This window comes from Monodelphis domestica, chromosome 3 (assembly GCF_027887165.1).
Source record: "Monodelphis domestica isolate mMonDom1 chromosome 3, mMonDom1.pri, whole genome shotgun sequence".
Classification (NCBI taxonomy): Eukaryota; Metazoa; Chordata; class Mammalia; order Didelphimorphia; family Didelphidae; genus Monodelphis; species Monodelphis domestica.
The window spans coordinates 377,797,532-377,820,378 of record NC_077229.1 but is presented as its reverse complement, the minus strand read 5'-3'; the positions used below and the strand labels follow the sequence as shown (position 1 = coordinate 377,820,378).

Sequence of the window (22,847 nt, the reverse complement as noted above, 5' to 3'; positions counted from 1 at the left end):
TGTACATGTGTATATACTGAATATATGTATATTCACATAAATATGTCTATATACACACATACTAATTATATAATATCTGCACATACATACACATGTATTAATATATAATGATCCTGTTGTCAAAGCTGCAAAGAGGCATAGGAAATTAGGCAGATAAATTTCTTGCATGAGACTACTGACAACATGAAGTCAAGGGTTTTTACAGCCAGTAAAATAATTTGTTCCAAGGAATAGCTTCAAAAACTATGGTTAGAGAAATTAACCAATGACGTAACTTTTTAAGTATTCCTCATTTTCATCAAGCAAGGTTATTCTCTTTAAATACTCTAAACTTTTAGACAATGGCAACCAAGTTTGATAACAAAAGGAAGGTGATGATGATGAGGATTATGATGATGATAGTCCATGAATTTCCTTTTAAAAAATAAGAAAAGGCACCAGAAATGTACCAAAAAATATGGCAATCAATCTTCTGTCAAAGGTGAGACTAGTTACCATATTCATTATACTTTGCTTTCTACTGAGACAATCTGAAAAGTGAATAATTACTGCCACTTTTGTCAATTACAGAAGCCTCTGCCTACTAGGCAAACCCTGATATTGTACAATATTCACAAGAATGCCATTATATTAAAAGGACTTTTATTATCACCTTCATTATGAGGCACTGACCCAGAGAAATAAAAACTGAATTGAGTTCTCACAGCTGATTGGACAGAGAAATAAAGGCTACAAAGAGTTAATGATGTAAACATATCTTCCTTGAATTAGAAAATACTTATAACTTAAATTGTGTTTTAATCCATCCTATACATCTTTAGTCTTGAACAAGCTGGTAGTTTAGATTAAGAATAAATTGCCTTCTTTAGCATAAATGACAACTTGAAATACCTTGGGAAAAGGTTTTCCATTTAGAAAAGCAATCCAAACCCATCAGTACACATTTAGTAATTTAATTACAGACATTAGCATTCTGGTCAGGCTTTCTTAGTATTTATATTCTGAAAACATTAGGTAAATGGATTCAATAAAGTGTTTTTAAATGTAAAAAAAAAATCAGACAATATAAAGACAGATTTTCGGGGGCTTGTATTTACATTCCCATCCCATCCCCTTCCCAAAACTTCTTAGAACCTCACTGTCATTTTGGGCAAGATTTCATTAACTCACTTCAAATGGGACATAATCAGGAGGAAGTTTCTCCAACATATCATCAGCAAGTCTGGCCACTACAGTCTCTCTGGTCTCATCTCCTCCACTGGAGCTATCTTTAGGCTGGATGCTGAGGATGGTATCTAGGACATCCTTGGCTAGTTTGCTTTGGTAAGTTATATCAGCATTGGGGTGCAATCCAAACACCTCAGGAGTATCATAAGTTGGCAATCCCTAGATTGGTAAAACAATTAAAATCACAATAGTTCAATTATTTTTCTCTTGGAAAATAGAAAAAATAACTACTTACTTTATAATATTTATTTAGATAAAACTCCTTAATCATTGAAGAACATAAAACTTAAATACAAAAAAAAATCAGAAGTATATTATACTAACACTGAAACCTATAACACAAAATTTATTTTTATTGCGAATTCTAGACCAACAAATACAATTTAGCTAATAGTCCACTTCTAATTTTCATGACGTGGTCTATCATATGGGAGTCAAGCTCCTCTTCTGGAGACTTAAATATGATAAGGTATCTTTAAGGACAATTACATTTTAAGATTACTTGCAAGAGAATTAAAGGGAGCAGCTAGAGGACTCATTGGATAGAGCCCCAGGTCTGGAGGAAAGAGGGGCTGGATTAAAATCTGTCCTCAGACTTCCTTTATGTGTGACCCTAGGCAAGTTACTTAACCCCATTTGCCTAGACTTTGACCTTCTGTCTTAGAATTTTTTTTCTAAAACAGAAAGTAAGGGAAGAAAGAAACAAACTAAAAAATTAAAGACTTTCTCATACTGTCAAAAGTATAGCTGAAATTATCATGCCTGACATTTGTCTACTGAACAACCATCATTGATCTAGATTTGCAAGAGACCTCTAAGGAACTCTTATCTAAACCCCTCATTTTGCAGATTAGGAAAATAAGGGCCAAAGCAATTAAATGATTTATTTAAAATCAAGCAGGTAGGCAAGATTTGAACTGATGTCCTCTGACTTCAAAACAAATGTCCTTTTTACTCGATATGAAGAATATAAGGAGTAAAAATTTCCAATAATTAAATACCCCAAAAGTCACTTATATTTTGTACATTTGGATAATTATTCCTTGGTTCTCCACTTAGCTTAGAGAAAATAGATGAATATGAATGGAGAAGTCCAAAAATACAATTTTCCAACAATCTGATCACAAATGTGAATGAATAAAACAGGGAAAAAATATGTCCAATCATAGAATTATAAATATAGATAGAGTTGGAGGGGGCTTACGAGGCCCAAGAGTGCAAACCACTCATTTTTCAGATGAGGAAACTAAGTCTGAGAAAGATTATGTGACTTGCCTAGAGTCATATAACTAGTAACTGTCTGAGACAGGATTTTAATTCAGACAAGTTTAGTGCACTAACTAGTACGTCAGCTTGTTACCTAGCTCATTGAAAGATATACCTAAAAAAAGTATGTGGCTGTAATAGGAGTAAAGATAAATAATATATGATAATATAAGTTCATAGTGAATTCTAATTATAATTATTTTAAGATGTTATGTTGAGGTTCTACTCAAAATGTAGAGGGTTACAATATATCCCCCAAATAGAGAAGTATCTGGTTCTCTAGCTAAGAATTAAAAATAATTCATTGGCCCTAGAATATATCAGTTAGCATGGCATTGCAACAACAGTGGGAAACCAGCACATATTTAGAAAGAGAAAATAAATAATCCTGAAATGGATACTTGTGGAACAGAGAAATTGGAAAACAGACCTTAGAGAGACCTGTTAAATATGAACCTAATAGAAAAGACAACTTTTTTAAAACAGGCAAAATAACCAAGATACAGACAGAATCTATTTCTAGGAATCAGTCATAACAAGAGTCAAGGCCAGATGAAAAGTTGTGTCCAAAAAGGCAATAACATGTGATTTTATGAATTCAATAAATTTAAATTTATCTGATATTTGCCAGGGACTATCCTAGGAGCTTCACAATGTCAATGGCAGTATAAAAATTTAGAGACAAACATTAATTCACTGTAGATACAGAGAAAAAATGAAAAAAGTAGTTCTAGTAATTAAGGAGCTTACATTCTAGTAGAGAACATGATGTGTTAATGCAAACAAAAGGCACTATAGGCCAGGAGCCATCAAGCCCATGCTGTCTTACATGGGTCACACATGGAAACCTGGGGCTGCACAGCAGACCCCAGGAAAGATGGGAACACCCACTCAGCCCTCCCCCCGAGTGATTCTTCTATTGTTAACATCCCCTCATTATTGGAATTTTTATGATTATTATTCTTACCCAGCCCCGGGAAAAATAGATGAGAGCAAAATGCCTGCAGGGTTGAAATTAATGTTCCACTCTATCCTCCCAGAATATCACAAAAAGATGCTACTTACAAAAGTAAACCTAAGGATTTCTATGCACCAACTTAGACAAAGGATCATAGATAAGACCCTTTTTTAGGTATGAAACTCCTGGCAAAACTGTGCTTGGGTTCCCCACCCCCATATACAGGCCAGGGACAAGCTTCCCTGAGCTGGTTTCTCAGTTGCCTTTCAAGGAGAGGCTGGTACATTACACTTCACTGATTTGTTTTGCTAACTGAAGCCTAGGCAATCTGTTTCAGAAACCTTAGTGAAACATTAGAAAATAAAAGTCTGATATTGGAAAAATACTTAAAACTGGGTTATGTTTCTTCTACCCTTTGATCCCTCAACATGGCAACAGTGTTTTGTTGATTATCTTCTTAGAAATCCTGATTATGTATTTGATTAAAGTAACGAATAATCACTCTTAGCTTAACCACATGTCTGAGAACCTCACAGGTTAATGAGAACTGACCTCTGACTATCCTGTCTGTGATGAAAAAACATCCATCTTTTGTAAAGCTTCACATTTGTTGTTATAATCTATAGAAACATGTATGTATGATAATTATTGAATGTTGATCAAACAATTTGTTAAAAGTTATTGTATGACCTATCAAATTATTTGTAAGGAAGCGTGTATGTTGAAAAATATAACTGTGTGACAAGTAGACATGTAACCACAAGGGCATAAAAATAAAGCCAAGCCTGAGCCTGACTGCAGGTTGAAACATAACTGTTTCCGGTATTCTCCATTATGCCAATGCTGCCATACCTACAAGGACCCCCAATCCCCAAGGGAGGACTGGACCCACATTACCATGGTAACTATAGAGAGAGCACTAAAACCTCTAGGGAGCTCAGGTAGAAATGGTGATTCTTCTTATTTAATATTGTTTCCAGTGTTAAAATCATATCCATTTTTAATGTTGGTCAGTGACAAGGACTTTGGTGACAAGGACTTTAATTTTTTGGCAAAGAAATTAGGTGTAGAATATAGATAGGGTAGACTCATTTTTCACTGGATGCTTGGAAGACAATGTAGGTTTGCTCAGACCTTAGCCACTGAATAAATGGTAAAGTAATATGGAAAAAGTTAAAAGAAAACTCCTCTCTCACTCCAATCTTTCTAAAACTTTATTTAAACAAAAGAAACCTGAGTTTACCCTGGCTGAAATTAACTCACCACTTTCATCTCTACTCTCCATTCACTGCCCTCATTCATAAAAGAGTGAGACCTCTGCTTGGCACGATTGGTCCTTATATAGACCAATCCCAAGCTGGGAAGTGGGGGGTGGCCCATCCCCTAGTGTGGGATTGGTTCAATTCGAGACCAATCCCAAACGAGGAAGTAGGATGGAGAGACCCCTGGGGCATGCTGGGAAATTCAATCCCAGGCCAGGATACATTTTAAAACCCACAGTAACTTAAAATAACTGAGCTTTTCAATAACATTGAGATCTTGGCTCCCATATGCCACGCTGAAGCTTAAAGAAACAGATTCAAGAAGGGTATATCTAGCATACCAATCCCATGATGTTTTTTTTTTTAATATTATTACTATTGTAAGAAAACAGTTATGGTAACAGTTTCAGAGTATGGCAGGGAAGGCCATTTGAGAAACTTTGGCTAGACCTATGCCAGATAAGAAAAACTTATCAGGTAGAAGAAGGGACATGTATTTGTACCCAAACCAAAGTGACCAAAAAAATGCACGTTTGGGGGATAAGTTAAAGAGAATGGGAAATATATAGCAGTGGGCAAACCTGGGGAAAATTTTGAGGTGATAGAAATCTGTAAACTGTTCATCTTTTCCCATTATTATAACACCTCACTTATATTTTAATTTTAGTCCCCAATTTGACTAAGTATCTTTTGATTTGACAGAAATAAAAGGCAGAGAAAAGGTTAGATATTTAAAAATTAAAAAGTGATTAAACAATCCAAATTAGCAATGTTTATGTAAGTTTGATTTGCATATAAAACTTTGGAGGTGACAGACCTGGACATATTGAAGATAATTCTCCACTGTGCTGCATCTGGGTATATTGTATCCTTTGTAAAAGCAGAAATCTGGAGTAAACATATTTTCACTGAACCAAACCTTGGCAAAAGTATTTAGCAGCCTTTTATCATAGTCATCTGTGACTCTGCCACCATACTGAATTTCACCTATCATATAGCGCACAGTGCTCCAGGAGACACCCTGGTGAAAGAACAGAAATGATCATGGGAAATCTTTAATCATCATAATATGATTTCTCCTTCCTACCACACATTGTAATATGATTCAAATATTTGTTTGTTTAAAAGAGAATATCATGACATTTCACAGAAATAACAAATAATTATTCAATAGCATGTCACTCCTTTCACTCTGCATTACATTAGTTAAGACATTTTCATTATCTGAGAAGATTCACATATTAACTGTTGCATATTAGTCTGTGTCTCTAAAATAAGAACTCTTCAAAAGGAGAGTCATAAGCAAGAATGTCCTGAGTATGAGGTTTATACTTTGGAATGCTTAGGATCATAGATCAAAAGATAGAAGAGACCTTAGAAGCCATTGGGTTTAATTCACTCATTTTACTGGTTAGGTAGAGAGGGATTGATTTGCCCAGGGGTCATATAGTTAGCAAGTGAGGGACAATTAAATCCAGGAATTACAGACTCAAAATCCATCTGCCCTTCACACATCTGAGAATATTGCTTTCCTTAAAATATTATGGTCTGATGTCCTTGTCATGAATGGAGGTGATGCCAATTTACTAAATAAATTCTAAACTGTCAAAAGTGGAAATCAAAACTGAATTACAAGGGTCCTCTACATATTTTTAAATGATTGTTTTCTTTTATATATACAATAAAAACAACAATAATAAAATGAGCAAAAGGAAATAACCAATCAATTGCTTATTTTTATTATTTTAAGGTTTCAAGTTAACTGCTACTTAGCAGACTCATTCATGCTTTAAATATCAAATTTTGGCTTCCATTGGTAGATGAAAGAGACATAAAAATACACCCATGTACAAGCTTCTGAAGCAACCCAGAATTTCTTTTTTTAGGACTTTTAAGGAAAAAATCTTCAGAGAAACCTTCCCATGTAGCTGTCTACATAAATTCAACTTTGCCTCAGGAGGGAAAGAAAGAAAGAGAATTCAAAATCACCCACATTTTTCCTCAAAAGAAATGGCAAGTAGGCAAGTCAAAGCACAATAATTCAAAGGTAACATTTTTTTTCAAGCACAGAGACTCTGACCACTATTAGGTGATTTAACCCTGACACGAGAGAGTCGAGTCCTCTTGAAACCTCAAGTGTATATTTCAGAAATGACATGAAATCGCATTAAGTGCTATACCTTTTTGATATCCATGTCATCTAAATGATTTTGGATGAACTGCACAGTGGCATTAAAGTCAGCCTGATTGAATTCATAGGGGATGTTCCACCCCAGTGGGCCAAACTTGCGTCTTTCTTGGACTGTGGAATGCAGGAAAGCCACAGCATATAGCATCGGTTTCCACTGAGCCATATTACTCACATCCAAGAAATCTTGGTTAACACCTGTGATGGGACAAATGGATGAAAATCATTATTAACTTTCAATCTTCTTCATTTAAATTTCACTAAATATAATGAGTAAACAAACTCAGTACTCTAATTCACAAAGTTGCTTGGATTAATCTGGAAAAAAATTTCACATAGATTTTTTAAGGGTTTTTAAGGATTTCTTAAAGAAAACAGAATTCTAAATTCTAAATTTGAAGGTAGGAATAGATATAATTAAATGATAATGAAGGATTATCTCTCAACCTATCTTATGAGTTATATGTAATATATGCATATATACATATATGTATGTTTACCTGTACATGTGTACATAGGTTAGGGATTATTTGAAAATACCACCATTCAAAAAGCAAAATGTGTTTTGCCTTCTAGAGGAAGCCACCTATGTTAATGTGTAATGATTAAAAAAGTGTGTATAATTAAATAATATATAAAAGCAACAATTTGTCATTATTCAGAGATTAACACAAAAGAGATGTCAAATTAGAAAATTGCATAGTATAAATTTAGGCAGGAAATATCAGAATTGACACTGATTATATTTAATCATTACTACAATATTTAATTTTGATCATTACCACTTCTTCTATTGGTTAAATAAGAAAATACTTCCTTTAAATTTTTTTTTCTTGGGGGGGCATCTGGGTAACTCAATGGATTGAGAGTCAGGCCTAGAGACGGGAGGTCATAGGTTCAAAACTGGCCTCAGACACTTCCCAGCTGTGTGACCCTGGGCAAGTCGCTTAACCCCCATTGCCTAGATACCACTTTTCTACCTTGGAACCAATACACAGTATTGATTCCAAGATGGAAGGTAAGGGTTTAATAGTTTTTTCTTTATTAAAGTTTGTAAAGGTCAAGAAAATAGCACTTCTATCTCCCACATAAGGTTTCACTCACCTCCATAGGTTCTTTTTAGACCGGCCCTGAGTCCCTGCGGAGGTTCATTGGCAAATTTAATAGACATTTGAAGGAGGGTAATGGGAAACTGCTTGTGAACCTCAGTGGTCATCCAGAGGCGGAAGGCATCATGTACAATTTCAGTTTCTATTATTATGTCCATTAGCTCATCCAAGAAATCCAGGCCCAGATGGCAGTTCTGCAAGAGTACCCATCCTCCCTGCATCAACCAATTGAAAAGAAAAATTGTTTGGTCTAAAAACATGAGAAAAAAATAATGAGACAATTCATGAAAAGCATCTTTATTTTCTATGTCAATTTTTAGAGTAGATTAGAAAACCAAGTTTGGGATAATTAGAAGATATACAAAATTGGGCCAGAAAATATAGGTTTAAATGCCAGCTCTGCTATTGTTCTCTATGTGACATGACAATGATTCACTTTTCCTCTCTGGGCCTTAATTTCTTCACCTGTGAAATGGGTTTACTACTGGCTAAGGTCTCACCCAGCTCTAAATCCTAAAATGCTAGGGAACATGAGGGAAGACATAAAAATAAGAGGAATATGGAATAAGATGAGAAGCGTCTCATGATTCATTAAAGTCATTTTGGAAAACGGAATTCTAAATTGTGCCATGGAAAAGACTTGGACATGATCATTAAAATAATGACTTTGCATGTTACATGTCCAAAAATCCAACTGGCCCAGTTAAACAAAGGATTATATGACTCATTCTCTATTCAAAAGATAAAAAATATACTCCACACTTAAACAAACATTAAGATTTGCCATTTCTTTAAGCAAACCCATATCTCTAAGTGTAGATTGCTAAACGTTAATTATTTACGTATGAATTGAACTATATAGTGTGCTGAATGGGTCTAGAGAGGGTATTAGCCTGCAATGGCAGCTGCTGCTCCTTCTTTCTTCTTTCTTCTTTCTTCTTTCTTCTTTCTTCTTCTTCTTCTTCTTCTTCTTCTTCTTCTTCTTTTCTTCTTCTTCTTCTTCTTCTTCTTCTTCTTCTTCTTCTTCTTCTTCTTCTTCTTCTTCTTCTTCTTCTTCTTCTTCTTCTTCTTCTCCTTCTCCTTCTCCTTCTCCTTCTCCTTCTCCTTCTCCTTCTCCTTCTTCTTCTTCTCCTTCTCCTTCTTCTTCTCCTTCTTCTTCTTTTTTCTTCTTCAAGTGCAAAATCCTTTCCCTAGCATTCAAGACTTCTATCTCACTACACTTTACCTTTCCAGCCTTAAAAGCAGGGAGGTAAGTGGGCATGGGGAAGAAGCACTGTGCTAATATTATTTTACATATTCTCACCAAAACCCTAAGAGGTAGGTGCTACTTAAAAAAAAAATGAAACAGATAGTAGTTACATAATTCGCTCAGGATCACACAATTCTTAAATATCTGAGACCAGATTTGAACTTGTCTTCCTTTCTCTAGGCCTTCTCCTCTATCCCCTGTGCCACATAGAAGTCTATGCTCCACTCAATCTAGCCTTCTCAATTGTCAGTGTGTATTCCCCAAAACACGCTATTCCCTCTATACCTTTATGAACTTTGTCATACACAAGGAAAGCCATTTATCCTCCTAACCCTATTGAATGGTTATTCATTCTTTCAAATCCAAACAAAATGCTGCCTAAACATTAAGGCAACCCTTATTCTCCCAATCAACTTCCTCAGAAATCTTACCTCCCCAGAATTTGTAAATCAATTTATTTTCTAATTCTCTAATTTGGTTATCTGTACTGTGTCTTATCCACCTACCAGAGTCCAATAGAACAAGGACTACATTTCAGATACCCTCCCTCTAGAAAGGATCCTCTCACAATGTCCTCCCTGCCTCCTTACCTAGGGTCCTAGTGCAATGTTCTAGACTAAGCACTTTTATCAGTCATTTTCAGTCCAACTTGGCATGACCCCATCTGGCATTTTCTTGGCAAAGGCACTGTAATGATTTGTCATTTCCTTCTCCAATTCATTTTACAAGTGAAGAAATGGAGACAAATCAGACTAAGTGACTTTCCAGGGTCTCACAAATAGTAATATCTAAGCACCAATTTAAATTCAGATCTTCCTGACTCCAGGCCAGGCACTCTATCCACTGTGCCAACTAGTTGCCCTATATCTTTCCTTATTTTGATATAAAGAGCAATTTCATTTTTACCCTCATATATATCCAGAGCCTAGTCTAATTTTGGCTTATAGTTTGAGCTTGATTTATTCTCAAATAGTTAATGTATTGCATATCTAGAAATTGGATACCCACTTTGTCTTAAAACCCAACTAGAATCATTTTGTAAGGGGGGAGGATATGTGTATATGTGTATGTGTATACCACCTAAAGACCTACCCATCTTTTGCTTTATGAAAGATTATTACTTAGCGATATTCTGTTGGAAATTTTAGAGTTGGGTCCCTTCTCAACCTCTATAGGATTTCACTGACACTAAGCACATGCAACTGAAATTCTAAAATGTCCAACCAATTCCTGTTTTTACTGAAATACTGAATTCTAATTTCTTTTTATGTAGAAATTCTCAACTTTCTACATAACCTCAAGAGCACATGGAGATCATTGTTCTCCATTGGGGTGTCCACATTCCATTTAAGATGTTTAATTTCTCTAATGATGACTATCCTGCACTAGAGTTGCTACCACTTATTGGCTGTTTCTGCCATGCTCTAAAACACTTTCGATGCACACACTATTAAAAACACTAATTATTGGTACAAGTCACAAGCATGCCAATAATGAGAAGATATTTCATTTCATCTGCAATTAAAAGCTAAATATAAAAGTGGAAGGTTAAAAAATATCTTTGATTATGATTCTAATTTTAGTTCTATATTTTGCTGCGTGAGGCTGAGATCAAATCAACAGGGTACATGCTCACTTTATACCCAAATTAAACAGGTGCATCCTTATTGCTAATTATTTCTCATTTGACGTATAGGACTGCCTCTCAATCTAGAATGATTGTGGGTGGTGGTAACTTTGTAAATTCTCAAGATAATTAAGGTCAATACTTAAGTATCATTCTGTGGAAGCAATATTGCTAAAATATATGAAAATCACCCTTCTCTATTTAGCAAAAAAGATACAATGAACATTTTAACTCTTATCAGTAAAAATCCCCACATTGAGATTTTTTTAAACTTCCTCACAACCTTTTAAGGTAGATAGGGCAATAATTTTAGCCCCATTTAACTGGCAAAAAATTGAGGTTAGGAAAAAATAAGTGACTTCAGCAACTCAGCTCTTCTGATTGGAAGCCCAGTTTCTTTTCCACTAAATCACAGAGCCTTAGTATCTTTGTGAACACATATTGTACTATATCTTTATACAATGCCTTTGGAGCCTATAAAGGTATAAAGATGATGTCTTTTACTAAACATTCCAAAATTTGTGTCATTGCTTTGTTTTTTTCTATTTTTGTTCCTTTCTAATTGTCTCAATTCTGTAATTTTTACCACCTCAAAAATCTGTATTTTCTGTCATTCTCTTTCTCTTTTCTTTGTTTCCAAATCTATAAATTTGCAGTGAACATTTACTATTTTCAGAGGGATAAAAAAATAATTCAATATACCCTTCTTCAAAGAGCTCATAATCTAATTTTCTACTTTCTCAAAAATTTTCCTTTAATACTTTAACCTTTAAATATTTTCCCCTTTTATTATACTTAAATTAAATACTTTAATCCTTTAAAATTTTACTCCAAAAATAAAATCTTACCTCTACTGGGGTCCTTTCATAATCTCCTCCACTACTAAATGTCTTCCCTTTTCAGATTTATATTTGTTTGAATATATCTAGGGACTTTTAAGTTGTCTTCATTAGACTTTATTCTCCTTCAGGACTGGGACTGGTTTTGTTTGCTTTGTTTTTGTTTTATGTGTTTGTTTTTATGTGTGGTATTTGGGCATTTTTTGGTTGTTTCTTTTGCTTTGTTTTAGGTTTTTTTTTTTTTTGCATTCCAAAGCTAAATCTACCGCCTGGCTCATCGTAAATTTTGTGAGTTGAATAACTCCTTTGCTACAGTCACTCAGGAAAATAAACCTTTTCTCCTTGTCAAATTTAATCCCTCTATTCATACCCTTAATCTAGTCTCCATATACGTTTTATGGGAGAATTCTCCATTGATTATCCTCCCCTTATGTTCAATATCTCCCTTTCCATTGACTTCTTACAAATATATCCATGTCTCCAACACACTAATAAACTTCCCCTGACCCTTCATGTCCATGTATCATACTATAAAGTAAGACTCTCTTTTCTACCAAGCTCCTAGGAAAAAAAAATAATCTATAGTCACTAATTATGCTTCCTTATGGCCCACTAACTTCTCAATCCTGTGACATTTTGTTAATAATCTCGTAGTTAAACTAAAACTATTCTCTCAAAGCCTACCAAAGATTGATTAGCTATTAAATCCAAAGATTTGTTTTATTTTCATAGTCCTTGATTTCTCTGCAGCTATCAATGCTATCAATCAAATCACACCACTTTCATTCACATATTCTTATCCATTGGCTTCCATGACTCTATTTTTAATAAAAATTTTTACTTTTAAAAAAGTTAAAAAAAACATTTACTTTTATAAATCCACTCCTTCAACAAATTCCCCTCTATCTGAAGTATGTGTCAATCCTTCTCAATACTCAGAATTACTAATTCACAGTCAGGCTTCCCTTTCCTTACTCAGTGATTCTACCTCCATATTTTTTTCATATATCTAATTGTCTCCACTCACACAGTAACTATTTTAGTTCAGATCATATTCTACCCATTATAAGAATACTGTTAACAGTCTCCTAATTTGTGTCTTTGCCTCTAATTTCTCCCTTTTCCAATCTAACATCTGTACAACCATCAAATAATCTTTCTAAATCACATCTGAATGTTTCATTTCCACAATCTGAAATATTTGATAGTTCCCTATTGCCTTTAAGCTAAAATAAAAACTTCTTGAGACCATAATTTTTAAAAACAAAAAGCAATTAAAAAGATGTTTGATTTAGAAGACTATTTCTGCCCTGAAGTCCTATTGTATCCAACAAAACTGTTAATGTTCTCCCTTTACATAAAAGGTCTTGGATTATGTTTGTCCCTATTCATGTTGTATGTTCCCCCATATGAACCTCCTTGAAGGTAAAGACCAATTTATTTTTGTACCTTCAGAATATATCCCAATGGTTTTCAAATGACTGGCTCTTAAAAAATATTTCTTGCAGATGGAAACCAAGAGGAAGTAATTGAGGATCATTTTTTTTTTAAGTCACAGTAAGAATCAGTTTATGAAACTTGAGATCTTTAGTCTACAGACTATGAAGGAGGAAATGACTGGCTTCCTTTTCAATCACTGAAAGTCTCTGAATTTCCTTAATAGTTCTAAAATCTGTCATGGGTAGGTGTAATACTCTTCATCTGTCCAGAAGCCTTTACATCTATACCTGTCTTGAACTCTTGCTGCAAAAGCCAGCCCTAGATTGCCCAATTGGTGCTGAAACAATCTCCATTCTTCCTCTCTTCCTGGCTGTTAGAGCTGGCCATTTCACTTCCCCATGGAGTCAGAAGCTCTTCAGCTGAATTTGTTGTGCAATACCTGAGGCTTAACTTTCCTATTTTTGTTTGTTTGTTTGTTTTCTTTTTCCCTCTGGTTTTTCTGGTGGTTTTTGCTCACAAGTGTCTCCCAATGTAAAGAGCAGGCACTTCAGCATTATGGAGGTGTAAGCTGTCCTGACTCTCAAGTCTAGCTTCCTTCCAATTAAACACGCCTTTGTCTCTGTACTTAATTTTGTTTTATTTTTCAGGTAGAGAAAAAAAAAAGATAGCAACTTTTAAAGAAATGAAGAGTTCTTGTTGGGGAAAAGGGATTAAAAATAGAAAAAAAAACTAGAATAATGGATTGAAGGTGAAGATAGTCAAATTGTTACCTTGATATAGGGCAATTTTTTTCTAATACCAAGTGCTATTACAAAATGAAATAAGACTTCTTTAGAGTGGGCTCTTCCCACTTTCCACTAAACAGAACTGTCAGGTAACAATATTAGGTAACTCTCTTTAGATGCTTCTGATAGCAAATTCTTTCTCTCTACTCAAAACCAGTGATAGGTCTTGTCCAACCTTCTTTTTCTCCTTTAATAGGGATTAGCTTTTTCTAAAAGGAAAGAAAAAAGTTATCCAGAGAATGTGACTGGCTTTGACTTCCCCAATACAGTTCCCTTATTCCCCCAAGGAATAAAAACTCTCAGCCAAAGGCAATTGGACACCATCCTAATTAATGGATTTCTGTAGACAATATAAATTACCATATATTTCACAGTGTCTTGCCCTGAGAACTAGATGCATTTGCTTCTATCTGTCTAGTGGGAGGAGTGGTCAGGGGGAAGGTATGCAGAAAAGCTAATTACCAGGTATCCTAGTTGCATAACTTGCTGTGTTAGGGCAAATTAAACATTTTATTAACTGTGCACTGACTATTATTTTATTCTAATATTGAAAATGAACTGTGAATGCTTGTCTTTAAGCATATTTCAAAGGTGTTCAAAAATAGATAGTACAAATAACTCAAATGCAGATAGATAAACATATAAGGTTCACAATAACAATATTAACAAATCATAATACTAAGCTCATTTTTGCATTCACAATTGCTCAGTTTTGAATAAAATTAATACTAAATTAAAGTTGTTATAATTTCCTTACATTTGCCATGGTCTGCTGTAAAAGCTTTCGAGCATGAACTTCTTGCCCTTGACCCATAGAAACATAGCGTGTTTCTATTTTCAACCTTTTCCCCAATGCAATGATGGAATCAGTAGGATCAGAGCCCATAGAGAGAAAACAGATTAATGGTGTTCGTGGATCTGACTCTTCCCATGTCTTCTCCAGATCTAAGACAAAGCCTTCTGCATATTTTTCTCCCATAGTGTCCATGACATATTTACGGGCCTACAAAAAGCAAAACATAATTAAATGTAGCAGTTAACAAAATAGTCAAAAGTCTTTCTGAAGAAAATTCTATTATCAGGAACATGCTTGAAAATCTTTTTTTTTTTAATTTCCCTGAGAGATAGTATATGGGCCCTCCAAAATCTTCATTGTTCCAGTTAGAATTTATCATTAATCCTTATTCCACCAATTCCATCTCAAATATCTATAAAATAATTAGAAGTTTCAAGTGGTGAAGACCATGCTTTCATATTAGTACTCGACATTCTGTTTCCAAAGCAATTCCCTTTGAAATTTTGATAATTCATTGTTCATTTAATTTATGAAAATAGTATGTGAAGCAACATATTTTATTAAAAAATTCTCCAGAACATTTTTAATAAACAAAAATTATGTTATTTGGCTTCAAAACAACGTAATCACTGTAATTATTTTGCCCTTTCTCAACTTTGTTTTTTCTCTTCTTCCTTTTCCCTTATGTTTCCTTCAGTCCCTATTGTTTTTGTTGACCCAGTGACTCTTGCTTTGCTTTGAATATAATTTTTCTCCTTTTTATATCCCTAACTTTTAGTCTTAATGGTATAAAATTATCTATCTATCCACCTACCTACCTATCTATCTATCTGGGATCTAATAAATCTCTCTGACCTGAATAAACTACTCACTATGATCTTTCAAAAGAGGCTAAAAGAACTATTATAAACACTGATTGACATGCTTAGTGCAATAAAATAAAATAATTAGTGCAATAAAATTAAATAAAATAAACTTCCCTGAACTCAAGAGCATTGTTGAAAAGAGGAAATGGGAAGAGCTTCAGGAATGATTTTTTTTTTAGCTAAAATGCTTCAAAGATGGTGTCAGTTTACACAGAAGAATGTAAGAAAAAAAGTGAGATATGAAGTTAATGAAAGGTAGGACTTGATATCTCATACCTTTCAGATAATACAGTGGGGTATATGTCCTATTTAACTTGCCCTGGACATGTTAAAACAGTATGTTTTCCAGTGTAAGTAAGAAATTAATATGTACAGATGAGTAAAATGTTTCGCTTGATAACAGTTTTATCTCTACCTCATATATATATATATATAATAGATTTACAATTTTTAAAAAATAACTTTGAAGTTTTGAAATAAAGAGAGTTTGCTATAAAAGTATTGCTTGTATCCTAATGGCCCCTTCAAGGTTTGAACTACACCTTCTTCATTACCCTTGAAAGAAGGTGAATTGATTAAGACTTAGTTGGACAAAATAATAATAATGCTGAGTATGTTAACGAAAATAAATATTGTCTAAGTGATGACAAGAAGAAAACTAAGAGCAAAAAGAATTTAAGTCTTGGGATCATAGGACTCGTGGTATTTAGAGATGGAAGAGACTTTAGAGATCCTCTAGTGAAATTCAACCCTGTCTGGGGGCTGCTGGGTGGCTCAGTGGATTGAGAGCCAGGCCTAGAGATGGGAGGTCCTAGGTTCCAATCTGGCCAGCTGTGTGACCCTGGGCAAGTCACTTAACCCCCACTGCCTAGCCCTTACTGCTCTTCTGCCTTGGAGCCAATACACAGTATTGACTCCAAGATAGAAGGTAAGGGTTTAAAAAAAAAAAAAGAAATTCAAACCTACCATGTAACAGATGAGAAAAATTTAGGTCCAGAAAGCTGAAGTGACCTTTCTATGATCACTGATGTAATAAGTAGCAAAGAATATAGTATTCCCTTATCAAGGAATCATCAACTCTGGATAATGTAAGGAATCACACTATACAACTGGAATATGAAATAGCTTTTCCAGTGAACTTTGGCGCTCAACTACAAGCCCTCTCCAGACTTCAATAGGAAATTTCTCTACATGACTTTTGAAGCTCTTTTATTGTTGTGCTGGTCTTTATTTAAAGAAATTTTCAAATTACCCACTTAGACTATGACAGCATATATCTTTGTATTCATGAGCAGCAATCAACCAGATTCTTGGAGACAAACGTCTATGATATCAAATCATTAGTCTACAGACCTTGGAAAGATTTTGTGAAGCAATAGTCTGAAGACATTCGCATACTAATTCAAATATATGAATCCAGGGCAACCATCTCATCATTTCCCACTTTCACCATTTCTAATTTCTCAGTCCTCCTAGCTGCAGTTCTTCACTATGACCTTTCCAAGCATGAGAACTCTCCTTTCCTCCATTGTTCTCTTCCTTTTTCAGTTTCTTTTTTATTTGTATTCTTTCCCCATTAGACTAGAATCTCCTTTAGGGCAGAGACTACCTTTCTATGTATCCCCAATACTTAGCACAATACCTAACACATACTATGTACTTAATAAACTATTATTGACTGATTAATGTCAGAATATGTAACTATAAAGTAAAACTCTTTTAAAAAGCCAATATTCTATATTTATTCTGTAATTTACCTGTGCAATAGTTCTATCAGGGCACCAGGACCTAATAAGTAGGAGACGTCGAAAGCAGTCAAGAGATTGATCATAGGCATTTGGAGCAGGTTCCTCCTCAGGATTTTCCTTGTCAAACCAAATTTTCCACATTTTCTCATTTCTTGAAATCTTAAAATACAAAAGGATAAAAAGTCACTGCACAAAAATCAGGCTAGAATACATTGCAAAAACTTTTTAAGACAGAAATTCTGGACTACCTGACTTGACCACTTTTTCCTTTATTGTTAAACCCTATGTTTTAAGTGCTGAAGAATAAGAACAAAGTTAAACATCAAATAAAATTGATTATAGATTCAGGTTGTGTTAACATTATTTAAACAAAAGCTATATGTGCTATCCCCACATTTCCCGACTTTTTTAAAGTGATATACTTTATAAAGAATAAAAGTGACCAATTTTTTTATTGTCTTAAGAAATCTCATTTGCTCAAAAAAAATAAAAAAGTTAGAAAAGGATTATTATGTTAAAATAATTGAAAATGTCTACTACTATTGATGTCTTCATTTTCTTTAATCACATTTTTCGTAATACTCTACAGCATGGGCATAGACTTCATCATTCAACTGGAACCACTCTCTACCAATGATCTCATAATAACCATATCCAATGGTTTTTTCTTGATCTTCATTCTTCTTGACCTCAACTACCATCTCTATGTTGATGAGTCTTAGATCTACTTTTCCAATCTTAACCTCTCTTCTATCCTACATTCTCACATCTGTAATTACCTATTGAATATCTCAAATTGGTTTTCCAATAGACATGTTAAATTTAACATGTCCAAAACTGAGCTCATTTCATTTTCCTAATATTTAGCCCTCTTCCTAACTTCTCTATTACTATCAAGATTATTGTCTTCTTCCTAGTCCTCTGAGCTTGTAACCTGTGTTATTCTAAATTTCTCTCTCTCTGTCTCTCTGTCTCTCTGTCTCTCTGTCTCTCTCTCTCTCTCTCTCTGTCTCTCTCTCTCTCTGTCTCTCTCCTCTATATCCAATGTGTTCCTATTGATTTTAACTTCATTGCATCTCCTATATGTTTCCTTTTCTCCCATGACATTTTCACTACTCTCTATAAAACATTAATTATTTTGTGAATGTAATATTACTTCAGTCTGTTGGTTGTTCTTCTTGCCTCAAGTCTTTCCCTACTTGTTCTTCCTCCATTTGGCTGTCAAACTGATTTTCCTGGAGTGCAGATAGTTCCCTGTCCCCTCTCCCCCACATCTAAAAATCTCCAGTGATTCCCCTTCACCTCCAGGATCAAATATAAAACCCAATTTGCTTTGAAAGTCATTTATAACCCAACCCCTTGCTATCTATCCAGTCTTCTTACATCTTGTTCTCACATATATTGTGATCCAGCGACACTGATCTCCTTGCTATTACTTATTCAAGGGACTCTATCTTCTAAACCTAGTCATTTTCACTGACTGTCCCACATGCCAATAATGCTTTCTCTCCTCATTTTAACCTCCTGGATCCTCTAGTTTCCTTCAAATATCATCTAAAGACCCATCTATTATAAGATGCCTTTATTTATCCCCCTTAATTCAAGCAACTTCCCTATGTTGACTATTTCAAATTGATTATGTATATATCTGGTTTGTATATAGTTATTTGCCTATTGTCTGGTGCTTTAGTTAATGTGTTTGTTGAGAATCAGATCTATCTCTTGCCCTTCTTTCTATTTCCAGCACTCAGAACAGTATCTGGCACCTAGCAGGTGATTAATAAATTCTATGACTGAAACAGGATTGTCACATGACTTACTGATGCTCATATTTTAAAGCAATGTTCAAAGAACCAACAAATATACTCCATAACTTTTGGAACCTTATAGTACAGGTACAAAAAAAAGTCACATGGATCAACAACTGAAGGCTGATTGAATAAATACATAAAGTATACATGAAGTCACAAAAAATCAAAGGGTAAATGTCTTCGGTGACTATTTGAGTAAAAGGAAGATCTTGGCATATACTCGTTTTTACAAGTTGAGATCAGGAAAAAGTGACTCCTTCTCCAAACAGGAAAGACTGAGGCCACATGGAATAGTGAATAGATTACTAAACTTATAGTTAGGGAGAGGCAACTTCATTTCCTGCTTTAGACCTCACTAGCTGTGTGTTATTGAGGAAGTTATTTGACCTCTTCAAGCCTCAGTTCTCTCATTTATAAAATAATAAGAGGATTGGACTTGACCTCTGAGGTCCCTTAGAATGCTAAATAACTGAATTACAGGAATAAGTTAAATGGGACAAATGAGGGCAAATGTATTACAAGTAAAGCTTGTTTCAGATGCAAAAATAGCATTACTAATAAATATAGAGCATTCAAAGAAGAATACTAGCCAGGAAAAGAAGCAGTAAATCGTGAGCACATGAGGAAAACCACAGAGGGAATAGCTTGACACAGCCTTTACAGAGTTTTGAAGGTCAGTTCTTTTTGTCCATATAAAGAATTCTGATTTTTCTACATTTGTTTCCCTTTTATGACATTTAGTTAAACTGAAAAAAATTAAGAATTATTAAGTTATTTAAATCTTGTCTTACATCAGATGTTGGTAGTACAACTAAGGGAAAAACAGACCTTCAACTAGACACTCCCTCATCCCTGTGAAATTTCTCTTGACTTATGCAACTTTCAACTCACTTGCAGCAGACACAAGAAGCATTCAATAGGTAAAATAAGTTATTTAGAAGAAAAATATGCACAAAGCAGCACAATGGCCTACAAGTTCATAAAAGTACTCCTATTCTCTTAGTTAACATGGCCCTGTAACCAACCAGAGGCCACCAATGTCTGTTGTAGCTCTGTGTTATGCTATTGGGTGTCAAAAAAGCTGGTGATGGTTTTAGCAAAGATGGAAGGCAGAAGATAATAAATACTCTCTCCATTTGAAGCTGGTAAGTCCTCTAAAGTTAGAGGTAAAATAATTAACATTGGTTCTCTCCAGAGGAAATTTTTCTAATGGTTCTGCTTCTACCTGTTATGTAGAAATTGTAGAGTATGCATGGTTCCCCTGTTGGCAAACTTTCAATTTCTGTTTTTTTGGATAACTTTTTTTTCTCTTAAAAAAAAATAAAGTTGTCTCTTTCAATATTGTGTAAGGATTTCATCTAGCTGGCCTGTGCATGGAAAAATTTGGTTCAAGGAAGAGACATCATTAGAGGGCTTCACCAAAACTGTACATACAAGGTGAAATAAACTCTGTATGAAATCCCTTATGCAATACTTTTAAAAAATGTCTATAATATAAGTAGCGATATGCTCACCGGGTTGTTCATTCCACTTGTGGAATAAAATTCCCTAAATGATGTTGATAAGGAGTATAATTTCAATAATTCCATAAGTTCATCAAATATTTCAATTTTAGGTGAAAAATATACAGTTATAAATAATGTGGCCTACAACTGGGTGTATTAGGTCTATGAGAAGTACAAAAACTCTGTAAATTCCTTTCCTTTTTTTCCTTTTTCTTTTTTTTTCCTTTGGATAAAAGATAAGGGTATTTAGATTTAGATAAGTAATTAAGCTTTCTCACCTGTTGGTATCAACTCTGCCTAAAAGCTGCTATTTAAAATACATATTTGTTGGGGGGGTTTTCAAACTCCAGATTGGAAATTGTATTTAGATATTTAACAAAAGTATCTAAAAGTGGATTTATCCACCTCTATTTGTCCAGACTTAACAGAATCTCAATTTTGCCCCTAGAAGGGACAAAAGGGCCTTCAAGAAGATAGTGATCTTTGGCTATTTTTAAAAGCCTTTTCATTAAATCATTTTAGCATACAACTGCAGAAACTTAAAGGGAATAGAAATTCTATATTGTTCTACATGGAACCCTGACATACAGAATATCTTTCTTCTCCTCTGTGATAGGGAGAGGACATTTTGCAAAAGACTGTGTAATGCAAACATTAGAGTGATAGACAGGAGCATGTGACAGAGAATCACATGGAAGCCTAAGGGATCTAGGTAAAGATTCTAACGTCCCAAGTCTTGGCACTTCTCTCCTGATGGACCTGGAGTTGGAGGTCTGAAAACAGGTTTCTGGCTTTTGTTGATACCAACAGAAGAGAGGAATCTTTTGAACTGGCTGCTGGCAGCTTGAAAAGAAGATTGAGGATCCACTTCTCCACTGGACCTGTTTTGGACAGCTTTCATCTGAAGATCCTGGCCCATTTGATTGGACTCTACTTGTGAGATTTGGTTATTGGGGAAACATTGTTTTAGCTTAGATAAGATAAGTTAAGATAGATAGATATATATATAGAAATTAAGGTTTAAGTTTAATTGTAATAATTCTCCTAACCCCTTTTCCTTCCTCCCTTTCCCAAACAATAAATGTGGATTTTTTTATACATTTCCTTCTTGTTCATTCCCCTACCAAATCCCACTATTACAGTTTGGCGAGCCAGGTAGGTTTATTGTATGTATAGTGTAATAAAGTAGCCATATATATATATATATATATATATATATATATATATACACACCCCATAAAGCAACTTTTCTATTCAGAAACTTCAAATGGCCTGGTTTAGTAGTTCCTTGCCATATCTGAGTGGCGAAAATAGAGTATTTGTTATTTTATTATAGGAAAAGGTTTTATAGATGCCAACATAAAGGTGATAATAGGACATTTCCCCTTCATCCTAACATGGTGGCAATTAATGTGCATTTTAAATATTCACACTTGACATACCATTATTATAAAGTTAATTAAACATGTTACCTACTTGATCAAGGATGTCTGAAAACTGTCTAAGTTTACTAAGTTCCACCAAATTTAACCATGTCATATCCAGGATCCATTTAGATGGTTTAGGGGGACAGGCTTTAAGATCCAATGAAGCACCACCTATAAAATTGAATAAACAATAGCATAAAACTTTCTTTTTCCATACTAAAAATTACTCTCATCTTAATATTTTATACTTTGGAATTTTGGAAACATAAACTCAAATTCACTTTTAATAATACAGTTTAAAGTAAAATTACCAATTGTGGAGGATTTTGATCCAATTCTAAAAAGAAGAATTTTCCAATGTTAACAGAAGCAGTATACTTAAGTAAAAACATTCATCAGAGTTGTCAGTGGCACTCTGTGTCAGTGAGGGACCCCATTTATAAAAACCCTGTTCCAAAATTCAATACATCATTTTCCTTCCCTTCCCTGCATATTGACCACGTTTTTCATATGTGTTGGTTCAGTACATTTTTCCACTTAGCACACACATCACTCCTAAATTTTCACTCACAGGAAAACTGAAGTCTTAAAATTTGACAGTGCAGAATACCTCCAGAATAAGTGGCATTTTGCTCCCTGTAGGAGTCACAGCCACATACAGAGTCCAATCTATTAAAGTGGCACACTATCCATACCTGCATTCAAGGACATATTTAGTCAATTAAATGCATTACAATTCCCTGA

General features: G+C 34.4%; 1 protein-coding gene across 1 annotated transcript in view; it reads right to left on the bottom strand.

Annotated features, from left to right (window-relative positions):
• Positions 1-22,847, bottom strand: part of DNAH5 (dynein axonemal heavy chain 5) — a 439,069-nt gene that overhangs the window by 27,458 nt on the left and 388,764 nt on the right. Inside the window, exons 69-75 of the mRNA XM_001372730.4 lie at positions 22,153-22,274; positions 17,370-17,519; positions 14,708-14,953; positions 8,006-8,225; positions 6,894-7,099; positions 5,531-5,734; positions 1,171-1,386 (exon numbers count right to left, since the gene is read on the bottom strand). Of these exons, the coding sequence (XP_001372767.4) occupies positions 1,171-1,386; positions 5,531-5,734; positions 6,894-7,099; positions 8,006-8,225; positions 14,708-14,953; positions 17,370-17,519; positions 22,153-22,274 (1,364 nt within the window). The remainder of the gene's footprint in view (positions 1-1,170; positions 1,387-5,530; positions 5,735-6,893; positions 7,100-8,005; positions 8,226-14,707; positions 14,954-17,369; positions 17,520-22,152; positions 22,275-22,847) is intronic.